The following is a 19,063-nucleotide window of genomic DNA, read 5'->3' as shown; positions in this document are numbered from 1 at the left end:
CCAATAAATTAGCTTGGAGTACTTTTGTGTTAATAAACTGCTTTAGGCAAGTAAAGCAGAGTGTGCTTATGTCGGGAAAGCATGACTGCCAAAATGATTAATTTGGGGCTTCTGTGGAGTGACTGAGACAAGCCCCGCCCCAGTCAGGGCGGCTCTGCGGTGAAGCCGCGTCCAGTCCGACACAGCCCCGCCCTTCGGACCCCGGGGCGTCCCCAGAGCTACCGGACACTGCGACAGCCAGACTACTCACCCGTGCAGGCAGTCCGAGCGCGGACGCGCGGACGCGCGGACGCACGGCGGGCACGCACACGCTGACGCCTGCGCACTTGCACGCCCGGGGCGGCCGCTGTATTGGAGTTCGGGAGTCTGCGGAGGTCCGTGTGGGCCGGTATCTGGGGTCCCGATCGTGGGAGGGGGCGGCGGGCTTTCGGGCCGGAGGGGAGCGGGGTTGGGCTGGGGCTCGGGAGTGGGGTCCTGAGAGGGAGCAGGGCCTGCCAGAGGTGGGGGTTCCGGGTCGGCAGGGGGAGTGGTGATCTGGGCGGCAGCGCCCCCCGCCAGCGCCGCGTGCCGTGTTTGAGCCGGAAAGCAGCAGCTCGTCCACCGAGTCCCTCTCCCACAGAGGCCAACAGAGTCGCCAGCATGTCGTACATGCTCCCGCACTTGCACAACGGCTGGCAGGTGGACCAGGCCATCCTTTCGGAAGAAGACCGGGTGGTCGTCATTCGGTTCGGGCACGATTGGGACCCTACGTGCATGAAAATGGACGAGGTTCTGTACAGCATCGCGGAGAAGGTACCGCAGCCCTGCTGCCGGGGCGCTGCAGTCGCTCGATGTCTGCTTTCTTTGGCTTTGCCGGTGGGCAGGAAAATTTCAAAGTGAGGGTGAAAGCTGCAGTCCGCACTCGTCCTTCAGGCCTTAATTTCCAGAAGCCACCAAATGAAGAGAACTGACCTGGTGACGAGCTCCCTGAAATTGTACACAACAGCTTCTGCCTTTTTCTGGGAGAAGTTTCCCGGATTTCCAATTTTTGAAAATGTTCATGGCCCCTCTCCCTAGATAAAGTGAAGAATTCCTAGCGATAGGGTGTTTTTCAAAATTTGCATCTGTAGTACCATAAACATAACACATTTGCAGACTTTGGAAAGAGCGGTGGAGTTCACTTTTAAAAGCTCAGTTTAAAAAGTTTGTCCTTTTTTTGGTACCACGTTTATTTGTTGTATTTATAAAGCAGAACGTTTATGTTAATGGCACAGTAAGTCCTGCTGGGTTTTTTTTTTAACGCCACCGAGCTCTACCTTTGTCACTGGATGTATAACTTAGAGTGATTTAAATGCAGGAAACAGAGAACATAGAATTGTTCCTTGTTAGGTCTGGTTTTCCTGACGTTTCACGTCATACACCGGGTTGTCTCGGGCGCTTGTTTGCAGACAGTAAGCCTGCAGTTGTAGGGCTTACTCTGTAACCAGGGCCTCAATTCTGTTTTGAAATTTCTTCATGGCGATTTTAAGACAACTGACTTGGAAGTTTGCAATTGCAGCAATAGAGCAAAAGGCAAATATATTAGAGTGTTAATGAAATAATTAACTTCTTAGTAACTTATGATCTCAGAGGTTATTCATTTGATTGAAAAGTATAAGTGGACACATTGAAACCATCTTTTCTTTTTAAATATTTTATTTATTTTTAGAGAGGGGAAGGGAGGACGAAAGGGAGAGAAACATCAGTGTGTGGTTAGCTCTTGTGCGCCCCCTGCTGAGGGCCTGGCCCACAACCCAGGCATGTGCCCTGACTGAGAATTGAACCCTTGACCCTTTGGTTTGCAGCCCAGGGCTCAATCCACTGAGCCATACCAGCCAGGGTGAAATCACCTTTTCTTTCAGGGGAATAGGAGATGCTAACACAGGCCAGGTTAAAATGACACTTTTGAGTCAATAGTAACAGATAAAAGTACATCTTGTACTTAGGAAAGGAAAGCTTATTTTATAGTCTCCTGTTCGATAGGAGAAGCAGAGTTGGGGTGGGGGGTGGCACTGTGGACGTCAGGCACCGGTCTTTATGTCAGTCATCATCATTGCCACTGGCAGTACTTACCAAGTGCATCGCCGAGATTCTGATTCCACGGGTCTGGTGTGAGGACCAGAAACGGCTTCTGTAACAAGCTGCCCTGGGAATTGTGACGAGACTTTCAGAAACCCCTCAGCAGAGGCCTGGGTCTGAGTATGAGTGTGGCACCTGTGAGCCATTCCCAAGACACCGAGGGGCTTGAGTTGGTGCCTGGGGAGCCCAGAGAGCCTCGAGTGGGTTGTTCATTCATTCATTTTTTCGGCTGCAGTGGTCAAGGGCAGGTACTGCTGAGCTCAGTGGAGACGCTACTGAGCACATTCCCGAGAAGCAGGTTGTTAGCGTGCTGTCGACTAACCTAGGGTGTGTGTTCTGGGTTCTGCCTTGCAGGTGGTGGTGTAATCACCAGGTGACGTGCAGATCCTGCTCCCGCAGCACCAGGATAGGATGGCTAGAGACGTGAGGGTTGGTTGGCTCTTCATGTCTGAGCAAAGCTCAGCAAGATGCCCTTAGCTAGGAGACAGATTTTATGTGTTAACGTAAGTTTTTAGGGATTTTGACCAGAGTGGTTCTTTTCCGACACCTGTATGTCAGTTTTAGAGCGAATCGCGGTGTCGCCAGTGACCACACTCCTCTTGCAGTGAACTTGTTGGTGCAAACAGTTTAACTAGACTCACTTTGAGTATTTTCCTCTGGCCTTTTAAGTTACCCTTTTTCTTTTGTCCAAAAATTTGGATTTTTATTTTAGTAAACTTTCAATATTGTACTATTACACAGCTATTCAAAATGCACACTTGAAATTTATTATAATGCTATTAATGTTTTATTTTCTTCTTAGTATAAGGGCAAAATATGAATTTATAATTCTGGAATTTCTTTAGGGGAAACTCAACAGGAATTTTTGAAATGTAAGATTTTAGTATAAAGAACAATTTAACTGTATTTAAAAATCTCCCTCTGCAGAAATGGCAGATAATGGGGGATCTTCCTCATCTTGTTACGGGCCCTGTTTGGATATCCCTGCTGTTTTAAAGTGAGTAACAGTTCCCACGCTGAGGCTGAAATGTGGGGTATTGACTGGATGCTCCGACAGTGCGCCCCTCGTAGTGGATTCATTTTGAGCTGTACTGAGACGGAGAGATGCTCTTCACAGATGTCCTGAAGTCGGTAGAATGATAATAAAAAAAGTTTTCTGTTAAGCAGATGGTTTTATGTGCAGCTTCCCCCCTCCCTTTTTTTACTTTGATTGATTCCAGAGAGAGGGGAAGGGAGGGAGGAAGAGAGGGAGAGCAACATCGATGTGAGAGAGAAACATCAGTTGGCTGCCTCCCGCACGTGCCCTGACCAGGGATAGACCCTCACCCCAGGCGTGTGCCCTGATGGGGAGTCAAGCCCAGGACCTTTCAGTCTGCGGGATGATGCCCACTGAGCCACGTGGCCAGGGCTGTGTGCAGCTTTGAAGAGAGACTGTCTCACATCCCTCTGCCGTTCGGTAGGAACACAATTTGTTACAGCCCACTGTTACCTAAGACTCATGAGGGGTAACAGTAAGTGGGATGTCTAATTTTTATGTTAAAAGCCCAGAAAATAGAGTTTAAAACATGCAGAACGCCAGTTGTATTGGCTTGGAATTATACGTCCTAAATGGGACTGTGTGTAATGCAAGGTCAGTGGTGGGACTCTTTAGGAGTGACTTTGGGGAGCTTTCTGAAGCCTCGTGTGACGTGAGGGGACCGGTGGAAGCTGGTGCTCAGTCAGTGAGGAGTCTGATCAGAACCAGCAGAAAGCGTACTCTTGTGTTTGCCGTGGGTCTGTAGCTCTGGGTGTGCCAGCCTCGCAGCAAGCCGCTCCGAGCGGTGGGTAAGGGTGAGGCCGAGCTGGAGTCTGCCACCTACTACCTGGGTGACCGGGAAGTCTGTAGGAAAGGGACAGCAGGGCCACACCCACCAGTAGCTGCAAGAGCAGACACACAGGCCCGCAGAGCACTTCCTGTGACGCAGCGAGCGGTCGGTCCGCAGCCCTCGCTCATTCATCTCACATGGGGAGATTGCAGCAGTCGTCGTGAGCGGAAATGAGTGGGCTCGCAGTTCTAGAAAACAAAGTCACTGTGTGATTGTTCTCGAGGGCTTGAAATGGATTACCTACAAGTGTAGTAATTAGCTAAGGGACAGTGCAGACCCTGGTGTGTCAGAGGGCTCCTAGCCGGTGCGGGGGCTCCGAGCAAGGGGTGCAGCAGTGGCTGGTCACCGACTCCCTGAGGAAAACGCTTTGCTCGCTAGTGTGCAGGCAGCAGGCCTGGAAAGGATGTTTACTAATGCAAATGATGTAAAGAATGTGGATATTAAACATAACTTGATAATAAAAGAGTGTAATTTGTACATGTAGTTCATGGTTAAAAAAATACTACTCAACGCCCAGTTATGATAACTACAATGTAGCAGGCAAGTATTTTAAATAGGGTAGACTTATGCAAATAAGTTCACAGTGCCATTGGAAAGATGATTCCCATGGGTAAACGGGAAAAGAACTTGAAAAAAGGAGAAATTCTAGTGGTTCAGTAAACTTCAGAGAAACACATTAAAACAGGGAACTGTTGTTTCTTGGGTATGTCAGAGACAGAAAGGTGAAAAGGTGTGGGGTGTGCTCCAGCCGGGATGTTCAGGTGGTGGGTCCGGTGTTGCATGGAGAGCTTGGTAAGCAGTCACCCTGTTCTCGGCACTCGGCCCTTGGAGGCGAGGCTTGGTGCCCCAGGAGCCCATGGCTGTCATTCACAGTGACAGCAGAAGCAGCCACAGTGTCCAGTGATGGGGGCACTGGGCCAAGTGCAGCACCAGGTGGGACCCGGAGCCCTCCCGTGGGTCCTGACAGCACCTGAGCAGGCGCTGGCAGTCATCGGTCCGGGCTTGGATGCTGGGGTTTAAACTGGAAATGCCCAGCCTCCCGGGTGGAATGTTACGTGGCTGTGAAAGACGGTTTTTTCCTGGCTTTAATGAATGCAGGGAAATGATGGTGTCAGCTGGGGAGAAGCAGAGATTGCTGACTGGGAATTGAACCAGCAACCTTTTGGTTCCCAGGCCGGCGTCCAATCCACTGAGCTGTACCAGCCAGGGCTGAACAGATTTTTTAAATATAAATATGTAAATACCAGAAAAAAGGGAAAGAATACACTAAAAATACCTTTGTAACAGTTAACTTTGTGTTGGCACTGAAGGTGATTTTATTTTTCGTTTTTGGGTTTTCTAAATTTTCTCTGATGAACTTGCAATTAAAGAAAATTTGACATATATGGTATTATTTGGGATACTAGAGTTTTAGTATTTACAAGAGGTGAAACCTAAGTACATGGGGAATTGAATTCCAAAGGCATGTTGTAAAGCAGTTGTTCGGTGCACGTGATTAAGTATTCATAAAAGTACAAGTTTGAGAAGTTTGTATAGATTATTGCTAGATCAGTGTGAATAATAACACATGTGGACATTTTCTGCAGATTCTTGTAACTTGCCATTCTGAAAATGTTAAAGGGAGGTGTAAACGGCCAATGAATTGCTCAGAATCCTGAGCTTGTTGGATTATTTTCTGTGTTAACACTATTGGGGAAAATGCTGGAGAGTTTGGAAATTGTTCTATTATGCGCAGATGGTTGTTTTTATTTTTAATGTGCTTTTGCAGAATAAAAGATTCATTTGTTATTTTAGATTTTTTTTCAATCTTTACTTTCAGGTTAAAAACTTTGCAGTCATTTATCTTGTGGACATCACGGAGGTGCCTGACTTCAACAAGATGTACGAGCTGTACGACCCATGCACGGTCATGTTCTTCTTCAGGTGTGTGTCTCCCCCACTGCCAGCCCGCCCTGCCCCACCCCACAGTCGCCACTGAGGTCGCCCTCTCTTCTTAAAGTTGTTTCAATTGGAGTGGCTGGTCTGGAGGTTTCATGTGATTGATCAAGGTGCCTTCAGATTCTTTTATTCAGAAGGAATTCAGTTACTTAGTCTTGTCACTTACAGATTGTATCACCAGGCAATCAGTGCGATCTTTTAAACAATTTCCAAAGTAACACCATTTCCAGTTTTAGCGTTTCCTCAGTAACAAATTACTCTTTTGAAATAACTTTGCCCAGAAACCTAGGTGAGGTGTAATTAAATGGAAGACATTCTTACTGACATTTAAGGTACCTTTAAATAACCTGTTGATGAAAGACGTCTTTTAAAATAACTCACTTTTTGCCCTGGCTGGTGTAGCTCAATGGACTGAGCACGGGTTGTGAACCAAAGGGTCACAGTTTCGATTCCCAGTCAGGGCACAGGCCTGGGTTGCAGGCCAGGTCCCCAGTAAGGGGCACATGAGAGGCAACCACACAGTGATATTTCTCTCCCTCTCTCTCTCCTTCCCTTTCCCTCTCTCTAAAAATAAGTAAATAAAAAATTTTTAAAAATGTGCTACCTTTATAAAAAAAAATAACAACTCACTTTTGAAATATGATATCAGTGACTCTATTTAGTATTCTTTGTGATACCTAAGAGGAAACCTGCACTTAATTTCTTTGTTTTTAAGATTGTTTTATCAGCTTAGACATTCTGTTGTGGGCTCAAGCCTGTGAATTATTGGCCTGAAGAACAGAATTCCTCTAACTGCCTTGGGTGCATTCAGTTCCGCAGCTCACAGGCTTTGCTTCAGAGGAACCCGTGGGAATGGTTACCGGCCAGCGCTACAGGGGTCTGGCGCAGATGCCACCTACGTTTGATGGTATTTGTGTAGGAGTTAAGTCACACCATGAGTAAAGAAACAACTGTTGTGGAGGCTTCATTAGAAAGAAACCACCCGTCGACGTCACACGTGCCAAAATGTCTCCCTCCTGCTGTTACCACACAAGCTGGTGGGCAGCAGTGTCCTGTCCGCTCCACACGTGGAGCCCCTGTTGGCGAGCGTGGTCCAGGTGGGCTGTGCAGGGCGTGCCTCAGCTTCATAGTCTGTGTGACCAGGTAGCACAGCTTTGTGGCTGAAAACAGCACCGTTTGTGAGCTCGGGGTCCTGCAGGCCCAAGTCGGGCAGGCTCCACGGGTTCTCTTGGGGCAGGTCGGTTGGGGGGGTTCCCCAAGGCTCCGCCAGATGGTTGGCTGCGGGGCCCCCTGGGAGGCTCTGGTGAGCATACGCCTCTCCCCTGCAGGAACAAGCACATCATGATCGACCTGGGCACCGGCAACAACAACAAGATCAACTGGGCCATGGAGGACAAGCAGGAGATGATCGACATCATCGAGACTGTTTACCGGGGCGCCCGCAAGGGCCGCGGCCTGGTCGTGTCCCCAAAGGACTACTCCACGAAATACCGATACTGAGCGCCTGCCACAGGCCGGGCGTGTGCGCCGGGCAGCCATGTCCCCGTGGAGATGCGTGGAACTCAGCCTTCGCGGAGGAGTTTTGGGAAGGACGGGCCTGCGTGTCCTCAACCCGGAGGCGGCCTGGCGGCCGTACTTTCATGTTTGCAGACATCTGTAAATACCCAGCTGAAGTAAACAAGTGCGCGGTGACGGGGACATCCCAGTGGTTGGCTTCTTGTGTAGCTCACAGGCTTGGGAAGAGCTTAGTTCTCTAGCCCAGCAGTGAAGGTCGGGGGTGCCCTGTGGCTGCTCTGTTTTGCTCCCTTGGCAGTGAGGTCTCTGCTTCCCAGGCTGCTGGAGTGAAGGGCCAGAACCTGGGCCTCCTGGCAGACGTTTGTGTCTCAACAGCCTGGAGACTGGACATCCGGGGCCCCAGGGATCTCCCAGCCCACCCCAGTCTACCCCAGTCTCAGCTCTCATCTTCTCGAGGCCTTCTCCCTGAGTTTCGTCTGTGTCCAAATTTCCTTTTTTAAAAAAAAATTATTTTTAGAGAGAAACATTGATTTGTTGTCCCACTTCCTGATGCATTCATTGGTTGAGTCTTGTGTTGTTCCCTGACCTGGTGGGGGATTGAACCCACAACGTTAACTTACTGGGACGACACTCTAAACAACTGAGCTGTCCAGCCAGAGCTAAACATCCCCTTTTATAAGGACACCGGCATTGGATGAGGGCCACCTGACTCCACATGACCTCATTCTAACTAGTTGCATCTGCATCATCCCATGTCCACTAAGGTCACGTTCTCAGGTCTTGGGTTTAGGGTTCCCAACACGTGTATTGGGGGGTGGGGGGGTGCATGCAGTTAAACAGGATCCAAAAGTATCTTCTGGTTATAAAAACGGTGCAATAAAATAATTTGGGAGGCCTTTCTTTTAAATATAAAGAGTAAACTGCTTCTTATTCCTCCTAAGATTATATCTAATGTACTTAAACATACTGTATTCTCTGTAGAGTCCACGAACCCTCAATCTGATAGCTTCCACATCAGGCTCAAGTTTCTCCTCAAGCTTCCCGGGAGCAGGGTGGTGGGTATATGGGAAGCACGGGGTAGGGGGAATACCTGGAGGCGCCACCCCTCCCCAGTCTCACAGTGGGGGGTGCCAGTCACTTCCTGGGCAAGTGGCTCAAGTCGAGTGAGAAGGGGACAACAGTGATTGGACAGAAGGCCTGTGGTGTTCCAACAAGAGCAGCTACCCAATAAGTAGCTGCTGGCCAGCTCACAGATGGCTACTCACATCCCTGAGTGTGTGTGGGAGCTAAATTCTTTCACAACCACTTACACCTCCCAAACAAGGTGTGAACGCCCACCAACTCCACCTGCTGCAGCTGGTTTAGACTTCGTGCCCCAGGACCTGGCCTTTTTCTGGCAGAGGAGTCATGGGTACAAGTGCTCATTATAGATTCTTTGTAGTAGCAAGAAAGCCAGGTAGAACCTCAGTGTCTGAGACGACAGACTCTCAGCCATAGAAAGTGTGTGTGAAACCATCTAGGAAAAACGTTCATGCCCTGGCTGGTGTGGCTCAGTGGTTGAGTGCTAGCCAGCAAATCAAAGGGTCACGGGTTAGATTCCCAGTCAGGGCACATGCCTGGGTTGTGGGCCAGGTCCCCAGTAGGGGGCGTATGACATTGAGGTTTCTCTCCCTTCTCTCTAAAAAAGTAAAATCTTAAAAAATGTTCATGACATGAAAAGAAAACAGGATATAAATATATCAAGTATATAAAATTGTTGGGTGAAAAAATGTTAAGCCCTGAACAGTGTGGTTCGGTGGGGCGTGTGCAGGAGGCAACTGATCAATGTTTCTCTCCCTTTTTCCGTCCCCACCTCTAAAACCAATAAATCAAGAAAAAGAAAAAGATGTTGACAGTAGTTAATCTACATTGTACAATTATGGTAGATTTTGAATGATGAACATGATTTATAGGCAGCAATAATTTTTTTTACTACGAGAGCCTATAACTGACCCTTTTGGGGGGGCGATCAGGTTTATTTCACTCTGGCTCCAGAGAGGGGGACTGGGTAATTGTTTGAAAGTGCTCTCCATGACCTACAGAGACCTAGTTGCCAACTGCCTCCAGGGGGCAAAAGGCGAGGGTACCTCGGAATCAGCGGTGCTCCTGGCTCACCTGCCTCCTTGGTTGGGTTCGGTTCGGACCGCACAGATCAAAGTGAGTCTTCCTGAGACAGCGTGACTGGAAATGCTGGGTAATGCAGCCATTGAAAAAGCAGCTTCTACCAGGAAACTGCTGATGCTCTTTGGAGATCTACACAGAATTGAATGCAGAGAGAATTTGACCCCACACAGCTCACACTTCTCTCCCACAATTCCCGAAGTTAGGCATGGATGGCCATCTGGCACGCCTCTTTGTTAAGTGGTTCGTCAGCTGTGGAGTTGCATTCTTATCCCATGGTCTTTGTTTTTTTAATCTTTTATTTTACTAAAATGAATTTTCAAATACTAAAACTCAACTCAGATTATGTAGATTATTAAGAAGTTTTCATTTTATCACATTTTCAAGTGACTGGTCTGCTGTCGGCAGGTGTAAGGGTAAAATTGGAAAGAGGTAAAGATTTACTTATACACCAATTAGTGCCCAGTTGAATAAACCGGAATCCAAGCTTTTGATGAAGGTGCCTTCATTCCCTGTGATGACGAGAACACCCTTTGCGTGGGGCAAGTCCAGTGTGCAGAAAACCGTGATGGCAAGTGACCTTCATGTCAAGTCGGGTGGGGTCGACGAGGACTCCCTGTCAGGGCCAGTGAGCAGGGCGCCTCACATCCACTTCCCATTGCTGGGGTCCCAGGGGTCTGGAGAGCCCACTCCCATCTGTCAAAGGAAACGTGGTAAAGGTGTCACAGGTGTAGTTTAATGCAGAGACTGACCAGGAGCCGGGGCTTTCCGAACGCAGACAGTGGTTTCTGACATTTTGGGCTGTGGACTCTCGTCCCATTCACAATGCCCACGGCAGGAACATGAGTTTGGGGGTTTGCCGAATCCCCTGAAACCCATGGCACAGGCCACCAACAAGCACAGATTTAGCCAAACAGACCCAAACTTATTTGGGCCTTTTAATGTCAAGGGCATCGACGGTGTTTGAACAGACTTAGATACCTGGTGGCTCCTCCCTGCTGCTTTGAAGAGTGGCTGCGTGAGCATCAAAAAGTGAGGTCTTGATATGCACTTGACCATTTAATTCGATGCCCAGTGTTTAGTGGGTTTTGACCAGATTTAAAACCCTGCTGGAATCTAGGTGATGAGTGAAGGGACTAAATTCCCGCACTGCCAACCCGTGCCTGGGGGTGTGCCCACTGGGGATCTCGAAGAACCTGGGCCACTGTCCCTGCCCTCAGGCACTGGCTTGTCCCCAGCGAGCCATGAGGTGAAGGGCCCAGTGTCCAGGAGGGTTAGAAGGGACTGCAGGGCAGGTGGGCCCATCTGATGCAACCTTAGTGGGGACAGGTGTGCCTTCACCCACGGCAGCAGCGTTTGAGTGCTGTCCCCAGTGTTCTCCAATGGAGACGTTTGTGTCGCTGAGAGTGGACTAGCTCTCATTTAGCAGGCATGTATGTGTGATTTGCCAGATGACTTAGGATAACAATTGTCAAAGAAATGGGAAAATAGAGCTTCCGGCCAAGACGGAGGCATAGGTAGACACACTGTGCCTCCTCGCACAACCAAAAGGACAACAACAGTTTAAAAACAAAAAACAACCAGAACTGACAGAAAATCGAACCGCATGGAAGACCGACAACTAAAGAGATAAAGAAGAAACATTCATCAAGACTGGTAGGAGGGGCAGAGATGGGGAGCCTGAGTGGAGAGGACTCACGACAACACAGCTGGTGGACCCAGAGAGGTGGCGGATTGTGGAAGGAACAGGGCAGGCAGTGCGACAGCTAGCAGACCCCGCGGCCCCACATTCGTGCACAGATAAACCGGGAGGAACAGCAGGGGAGCGAAACAGACCTTGTAACCCAGGGCTCCAGTGCGGGGAAATAAAGCCTCAAACCTCTGAGTGAAAACACCCGCGGGGGCTGAGGCGGCAGCAGGAGAAACTCCCAGCCTCACAGGAGAGGTCGTTGGAGACCCGCAGGGACCTAGAGCATGCGCAAGCTCACCCACTCGGGAATCGGCACCAGAGGGGCCCAGTTTGATTGTGTACAGCGAAGGGAGTGACTAAAATCTGGCAGAGAGTGGGGCAGGCGCCATTGCTCCCTCTCAGCCCCTCCCCCACCTACAGCGTCACAACACAGCGACCAGCGTTACCCCGCACTGGTGAACACCTAAGGCTCTGCCCCTTTATCTAACAGGCGCACCAAGACAAAAAAAAAAAAAAAAAAAAAAAAAAAAGGCCCAAATGAAAGAACAGGTCAAAGCTCCAGAAATAATACCACTAAGCAGCAAACAGATAGCCAACCTATCAGATGCACAGTTCAAAACACTGGTAATTAGGATGCTCACAGAATTGGTTGAATTTGGTCACAAATTAGATGAAAAAATGAAGGCTATGCTAGGAGAAACAAGGGAAAATGTACGGGGAACCAATAGTGATGGGAAGAAAACTGGGACTCAAATCAACGGTGTGGACCAGAAGGAAGAAAGAAACATCCAACCAGAAAAGAATGAAGAAACAAGAATTCAAAAAATGAGGAGAGGCTTAGGAACCTCCAGGACATCTTGAAACATTCCAACATCCGAATTATAGGGGTGCCAGAAGGAGAAGAGGAAGAACAAAAAATTGAAAACTTATTTGAATAAATAATGAAGGAGAACTTCCCCAGTCTGGCAAAGGAAATAGACTTCCAGGAAGTCCAGGAAGCCCAGAGAGTCCCAAAGAAGCTGGACCCAAGGAGGAACACACCAAGGCACATCATAATTACATTACCTAAGATTAAAGACAAGGAGAGAATCTTAGAAGCAGCAAGAGAAAAGGACACAGTTACCTACAAAGGAGTTCCCATAAGACTGTCAGCTGATTTCTCAAAAGAGACCTTACAGGCAAGAAGGGGCTGGAAAGAAGTATTCCAAGTCATGAAAGGCAAGGACCTATATCCAAGATTACTCTATCCAGCAAAGCTATCATTTAGAATGGAAGGGCAGATAAAGAGCTTCTCAGATAAGGTCAAGTTAAAGGAGTTCATCATCACCAAGCCCTTGTTATATGAAATGTTAAAGGGAGTTACCTAAGAAAAAGAAGATGAAAAATAGGAACAGTAAAAATGACAGCAAACTCACAGTTATTAACGACCACACCTAAAACAAAAGCAAACTAGGCAAACAAAAATAGGAACAGAACCACAGAAATGGAGATCACGTGAAGGGTTATCAATAGGGGAGTGGGAGGGGGAGAGAGGGAGAAAAGGTACAGAGAATAAGAAGCATAAATGGTAGGTAGAAAATAGACAGGGGGAGGGTAAGAATACTATAGGAAATGTAGAAGCCAGAGAACTTATAAGTATGACCCATGGACATGGACATGAACTATAGGGGGGGAATGTGGGAGGGAGGGGGTGGGCAGGATGGAGTGGAGTGAAGGGGGGGAAATGGGACAACTGTAATAGCATAATCAATAAATACATATTTTTAAAAAGAAATGGGAAAACAAAGGCATGCAATTATTAAAAATAGGCTCATATAATCAGACTATGATATCAGTAAAACATACATACGTATGTTTCTTAATGAAGTTGTGCCTCTACACGTGTCACATGGACGTACGTTCGGTCCAAGACCTGAAGGTAAGCATTTATTTGCATCTCAAGAGTCCGTGCAAAATTCCACTGGAAAAGAAGTGTTTGTGCAGTTGGGGCCAGGTGGCGTCCTGCAGACTCTGGGGTGGGTTGAGGGCTTAATGCAACATTTGCTCAAATGGTTCCACGAGTATATTGTCTCAGACAGAAACCGCTACTTATAATCCCCAGTGTAAATCATCGTGGCTGTGTTTTGCCTAAAGATTAATTGGAGGGGTGGGAGTAAAAAAGGTACTTGAATGAAATCCAATTTTTAAATAAAGTTTTTCATTTAAAATGTGCACTTCTAAAGGAATATGATAAAGAGTGTTAAATTGGTCTATTAATTTTTTTTTTTTACTTACTGATTTTGACAGAGAAAGAGAAACATCAACTTGTTGTTCCACTTGCTGGTGCATTCATTGGTTGTTTCTTGTATGCACCCTGACCAGGGATCGATCCCGACACCTTGGCTTATTGGGATGATGCTCTAACCCACTGAGGTGCCGGGCCAGGGCTCAGCTAGTGTATTTTGAAAGGAGCATTTGTGAATGACGCGTTATTCCTGAAGGTTTTTCAGGTACAAAGGCAGGAACTCCCATAGTGAACGAATATGGGATTGTGTTTTCAAGATGAAAGCAATCACAGGCTCTGCACAAAGAAAACAGTCTCCTAGCCACGGCCTTACCATCTGTTCCTCAGTAGCTTTTGTGATCCCGGCTTGCACCATCAGCTCATCCACGTTCCTCTGTAAGTGCTGGAGGCGCTTCCCCATTTCTTCCAGTTCCACGTCAAGGAGCACAGAGCCCCTGGCCGGAAAGCCCTGCTTCAGCCTTCACCTGCTCATCCCTGGTCTGACAAACGCCCTCCCTGGCTGCCACCTGTGAGACCCCCGGGGTCAGTACAGGTGCTTCCCAGAGGTCTTTGGGTGTTGTCTCTAAGCTCAGCTCTGAAAGCTCGGCTCCCCAGGCGTGGGTGCAGGTGCAGGGATGGGAGGCAGTGTGGCGTGTCTGACTGTCTTAACCGAACTCTGATGAGGATGCAGATACCTTGGAAATTAACTCAGTTTGTCATGTTTAAGATTTTTTCCCTGTGGGAACCCACCTACAGAAACAGAAATTGCAAGTTCTACGTGCAAATCCTTTGCACACAGTGTTTAAGGAGCAGATTTGATTGTGAGAAGGGAGCTCACGCTGGGCATAATAATAATTTAATAGTTGCCTTGTGCAGATCTGCTGAGCTGGCAACATTTTCTCCTAATTGTGTTTGAGTTCATGTCTCAGCAAAACGGTGAGCTGCTCAAGTTACAAGCAAAACAGGTAGGGGAGCCAGGTGTAGCACCCTGTGTTGGAGGCCTTCTGTGTTCTGTCTGTGGGTTTCTGAATGCGTGGCAGCACCTGTGTGACGCTGCGGAGCAGACCGCAGGTTTATTTAAGGTGTGGTGGGAAGGCGTGGCTACAGAGTCCTGTGTGGTGGGTCCGCATATTTTATCGCCACACAGAAATGCCTTGTGCTGCCGGCCAAGCAGGAAGAAACCAGCTGCGACTGGTAATTAATGTATCAGGATGCCACTTACAGGCACAGATGAAAACAGGAAATCCTAGGTCAAAAATTCTCCACCAAAAACCTCTTCCACAATAATTTAACAGTTGAAAGCATCGCAGTTTTTGCTATAAAATAGAAAAGGATATTTTTGAGATTTAATGTTGCAGTCAGAGCTTGAAAATGTTCTTCAAGTTCCTGAAATAGATTTTCTGCCTGAAAAAAAAAAGAACCATATGACAATGAAGATAATACTTACTCCTGGTGTCAGGCATTTCAGACATGGTGGAATAGAACCAACCACGTATGCAGTTGATTTTTGACAAGTCATTTCAATCAGTAGCGTGGGGACAATAAATAATCAGGGGGCCCCTCCCTCCTACCTCAAAGAGAAACCAACCCAAGGAGACCCTGCACCTAAGTGAGGACAGCAGGGAGCCCCTGGGCAGCCATGGGCCCAGAGCCTGGCCCGGGGGTTACAGCCGCCGGCGCGGCCTCGGCGTCTGGCCTGGGGCATCAGCAGGCCGGCCCCTGGGACGCCCCAGAAGTGTGCCTGCTGCTGCGGAGGCAGGCTGGCCACGTGCACAGGCTGCTTTGTGCTTCACCGACGCGGCCTCAAACCACCCGCGACGCGACTCCCTCGTCACACAAGTGTTACCCCCACAGACAGGGCGCCTCGCGGTGCGAAGGCCACCGCCCACGGCCAGCCGCTGTGTCCCGTACCCAGCAGGCGTGCTTCCTTCGGACCGCGCAGGTTTAAGAACCTACTGCGTCCGACAGCGGTGCTTCCCGGTCAGTCCTCCTCTAGCTTCGCCTGCCGGAGGGTGGGCGGGGGCGCAGCGGGGGTCCGCAGGTCCCCACCCCACTCAAGGGGGGCGGGAGAGCGAAGAGGGAGGGGCGGGGCCCCTACTCACCGCGCCCTGCAGCGCGCGTCCAAGGTCTCCGGGTTCCTGTGCATCCATGTGGACCCCAGGCTTCGGGGGTGGGCCTGGAGGTCGCGGTGGGGCCAGGCGGCTCCTGCGGGTCAGGGCCGCGGTGCCCCTTCTGGTCCTGCAGCCGCTGTCGAGGGCAGGGCTCCGGCTGCCGAGGGAACACCTGAGAGCCTGGCTGGGTTGCAGCACCTCCCAACCCAGGTGCCCCGGTGAATTCCTGGGCGGGGCATGCGGCCCAACCCGGAGATGCTGAAGCGGCCCGGCAGGTCCTGGGAGAAGGCCTGGCAGGCGAGGGGGCGGCTTCACCCTGAAGGTCACTGTCCTGCGGGTGGGAGCTGCAGCCCTCTGCCGGGACAAGGCCTTGGGTCTGGCCTGCTTTTCCCGTCACACTGGGGCTGAAAGAGGTAGCCGTGGAGCAAGCCAACCTTCCCCTCCTGCTCCTCCTCCTCATCACTACTATTATTACAAAACCCACCCTGTTAACCACTTCCCAGTGCACAGCTCAGTGGTGCTGGGCACATTCACAGGGTTGTGTCGCTGTGGCCACCGTCCACCCACAGAATTCTTTCATCTTCCCAAACTAAACCTTTGCCCCACCGGACACTCACCGCCCCTGCCCCCGGCGCCCGCTGTCTCCATGTTCCATCCCTTCATACAGGGTTGTCACTTCTCTAATGGGGGGTCGCGGGGGTCCTGGGGATCTGGCCCTGTAGTCACCCATACAGCAGACTGTGCTCTCTGAATGCCTGCCAACTCTACGGCCAACTTTACAATGAAGAATCCTGCCCTGCCCTGGGTGACTCAGTGGGTTGGGTGTCATTCCAAACACTGAAAGGCTGCTGGTTTGATTCCCAGTCAGGGCACATGCCTGGGTCTTGGGCCAGGTCCCTGCTAGGGGTGGGGGGCGCGGGGCAACCACACATTGATGTTTCTCTCCCTCTTTCTCCCTCCCTTCCTCTCTCTAAAAATATTTTTAAAAATAAAATTAAGAATTCTATGTTCTGCAACCAATTCCTGACACATCAGCAACGCATGCGCCTGGGTTCTTACATCACCGAAGATCTGGAAGGAAGCCCTCAGCCCTCACTCCTCCTTCTGGTGCCCTTTCAGCCCATATGGTGGCAGCTCCTGGGTCCCTTCATGGGTGGTGACCTGTTTTATAACCCTTTACGTTTGAAGCTCTGTGGGGCAGGGCTGTGTCAGCCTGAGTCACCCCAGTGTCCCAGGGGCCCAGCTGAGCCACAGCACATGGACACCCGGGCTGCTGGATGTGTGTGAAACACGACCACACAGGCAGAGCCGCCTGAGATCATTAGTAATCAGCAGGATGCAAATCAGAGCCACCCTGAGGTCCCAGGTCACACCCACGATGGCTACAGTCAAACACAGACAATAGCGAGTGCTGACGGGAGGTGGCCCATCTGGTGGCCCATGCTGCGGGAACAGGAAATGGCGCGGCCGGTGTGGGAATAGCCTGCCAGTCCATGAAACCTCAATTCCACCTTTATGTATCGACCCAAGAGAAATGACCGCCTCTTCTACACAAAAAGGCGCACACGAGCGTTCACAGCAGCGCTACTAACCATGTCAAAAGGGGGAGGAAACAGCCAAGAGTCCCATAGGTGAATAAACAGAACCTGGTCTGTCCCTTCGATGGGGCATCACGCGGCCGCAAGAAGTTCTGACGCTCGCTACAATGCGGGTGGACCTTGAAGACAACATGCTGTGTGAAATGGCGGGGTTGGTACTGCACGATTCGTTACACGAAGTACCTCGAACGTCAAATTCATAATGAAAGAAAGCAGACGGTGGGTGCTGGGCAGGGGGCAGTCGGTGTTCAGTGGACACAGAGAGCGTGTCAGATGGGAAAGAACGTTCTGGAGAGGACGGTGGTGACACCCCACAACCACGTGGGTGTACTTAACGCTACCGAATGGGGCCCTTAAACATGGTTGAGATGGGTACCCTGACCTGTGTATTTTACTACAATATGTGTTTTCAAAGTGCATCTCCCCAGCTCACCCTTGGAGCTCTAGGCTCAGAATTCCAGGACCCCTGATTCCCTCTCTCTCCCCCTTGTGGACGTAGAGCAGCAGGAGGCTGTGGGCTGGCCACCAACTTGCCCGCATGTGCCGGGAAGACGGGACCAGCAGGGTGAACCAGATGCTCCAGTGCCCGGAGCAAAGCCTGCATCCTTCCTCCAACGTCCAGAATAGAGGATGGAACATTCCAGAGGCTTTCCAGCAGGGCCCAGGGAGGGCGGTTGGGGGAGAAAGTGGTGGCTAAGTAGAAGCACCTCCTGTTTCTCTCCCGCCCTGTCCGCTCCCTTCTCTGCGCGGTGTTTCTGTTTCCCTATTCAAGCCGGTGCTGTGTTCCAGGTCGCTTCCCCCGGACGCTCTGAGTTGTGACAACCCAGAGATGCGCCGGGGCCGCCTCTGAAGAGGGAGAGCCACCCCGTGTTCTTTCCAGCCCCCCGTCCCCAAGCCCCCACACCACCAGGCTTGTTGGGGAGTTGCTCTAACTCACGCTGTAATGTTATTTCCCACAAAACCTACCAGGTAGGAGCAGGCAGCCCGCCCTGTGCCCCCGGGGCCACCACTCACCCTCCAGGACTTCCCTTTTGGGATGCTTCGGGTCTGCAGTGGCCGAGGGGAGCGCTGAGGGGCTCCTCTGCACACCGAATCCGGAGGGCCCTGGGCGCGCAGGGCTGGCTGGCCGCACACAGGGTCGTCCTGCCCCGCCACCCGCCGGGGCCGCCACTCCCAGCCCGGCCTCTGCGTCCTGAGCCTGGGGGCGCACCGCGGTGGGGCACCCTCCGGCGTCCCTGTTTCCTTCCCCTGCACAGGGCACCCTGTTGAGGCGCCTCGCAGAACTGCGTGGCTGCGCTGCAGCAGCGACAGCGTCTCTCGTGCGCGTGCCCTAAGGCCTGGGGTCCGGCCGCGGGCTGCGGGCTTTGTCCGCGAGGAGCCGCCCGCCCCACCCGGTCAAACTCCCGGACTTCGGAGTCCGTCTCCGACTCCCGGGCTCGACTCCGCCAGAGGATGACCGCGTGGGAGGACCCCGGGAGTCAGCTGGGGCCGCTGCCTGGGTCCCCACGCGGGGTGACGCCCCCGCTCACACCCGCCCGGTGCCCCGAGAGAAGTCCCCAGGCCCCGCGCTGCCCGCGCGGCGGAGACAGGATCCTGTCCTCGGCTCCCGGAGGCTGAGTGCCGAGTCTGCACGGCGCCCGCCCGGGGACACGCGGAGACGGTCCACGCGCGCACCTGGCCCCGAAGGGGCGGCCCCGCCGGGCAGGTACCTCTCACGCGGGCAGGGCGCGCAGCGAGGCAGGGCGCGCAGCGGAGCAAGGCCCGCGCCCCACCTCCCCGCCCGGTCGCGCGCTCTAGGACCCGCCGGCGCCCCGCCTGCCCCGCCG

The 19,063-nt window shown here is 51.2% G+C and overlaps 2 protein-coding genes across 14 annotated transcripts; one reads left to right on the top strand and one right to left on the bottom strand.

Annotated features, from left to right (window-relative positions):
- Positions 1 to 230: 230 nt before the first annotated feature.
- TXNL4A (thioredoxin like 4A) lies at positions 231 to 7,598 on the top strand. Of its 5 annotated transcripts, XR_008425314.1 has the most exons (5): positions 231 to 374; positions 620 to 792; positions 5,782 to 5,885; positions 6,712 to 6,997; positions 7,229 to 7,333. XR_008425314.1 is itself a non-coding variant. In XM_053912754.1 (4 exons), exons 2-4 carry the CDS (start codon positions 640 to 642, stop codon positions 7,398 to 7,400), a joined length of 429 nt encoding a protein of 142 aa, XP_053768729.1. In that variant the 5' UTR covers positions 231 to 374; positions 620 to 639; the 3' UTR covers positions 7,401 to 7,598. The 5 variants fall into 5 exon arrangements, 4 of the variants coding, with proteins under 4 accessions (XP_053768729.1, XP_053768730.1, XP_024436206.1 ...); XM_053912754.1 differs by lacking the exon at positions 6,712 to 6,997 and having other exon boundaries at positions 7,229 to 7,598; XM_053912755.2 differs by lacking the exons at positions 620 to 792; positions 6,712 to 6,997 and having other exon boundaries at positions 295 to 374; positions 7,229 to 7,598.
- Positions 2,893 to 18,390, bottom strand: HSBP1L1 (heat shock factor binding protein 1 like 1). Of its 9 annotated transcripts, XM_053912745.2 has the most exons (7): positions 18,252 to 18,390; positions 16,257 to 17,356; positions 15,631 to 15,929; positions 14,866 to 14,932; positions 13,863 to 13,957; positions 9,570 to 9,707; positions 2,894 to 3,219 (listed from the first exon to the last, which is right to left on the bottom strand). In XM_053912745.2, the coding sequence occupies exons 2-7, from the start codon at positions 16,300 to 16,302 to the stop codon at positions 2,995 to 2,997; spliced, it is 870 nt and encodes a 289-aa protein (XP_053768720.1). In that variant the 5' UTR covers positions 16,303 to 17,356; positions 18,252 to 18,390; the 3' UTR covers positions 2,894 to 2,994. The 9 variants fall into 9 exon arrangements, 8 of the variants coding, with proteins under 8 accessions (XP_053768725.1, XP_053768726.1, XP_053768720.1 ...); XM_053912750.1 differs by lacking the exon at positions 16,257 to 17,356 and having other exon boundaries at positions 2,893 to 3,219; positions 15,631 to 16,043; positions 18,252 to 18,381; XM_053912751.2 differs by lacking the exon at positions 18,252 to 18,390 and having other exon boundaries at positions 2,893 to 3,219; positions 15,631 to 16,043; positions 17,232 to 18,241.
- Positions 18,391 to 19,063: the final 673 nt, after the last annotated feature.

The sequence above is a fragment of the Desmodus rotundus genome, chromosome 10 (assembly GCF_022682495.2).
Source record: "Desmodus rotundus isolate HL8 chromosome 10, HLdesRot8A.1, whole genome shotgun sequence".
NCBI lineage: Eukaryota > Metazoa > Chordata > Mammalia > Chiroptera > Phyllostomidae > Desmodus > Desmodus rotundus.
The sequence above is the reverse complement of the archived record's forward strand: the minus strand, read 5'-3'. Positions and strand labels throughout refer to the sequence as shown.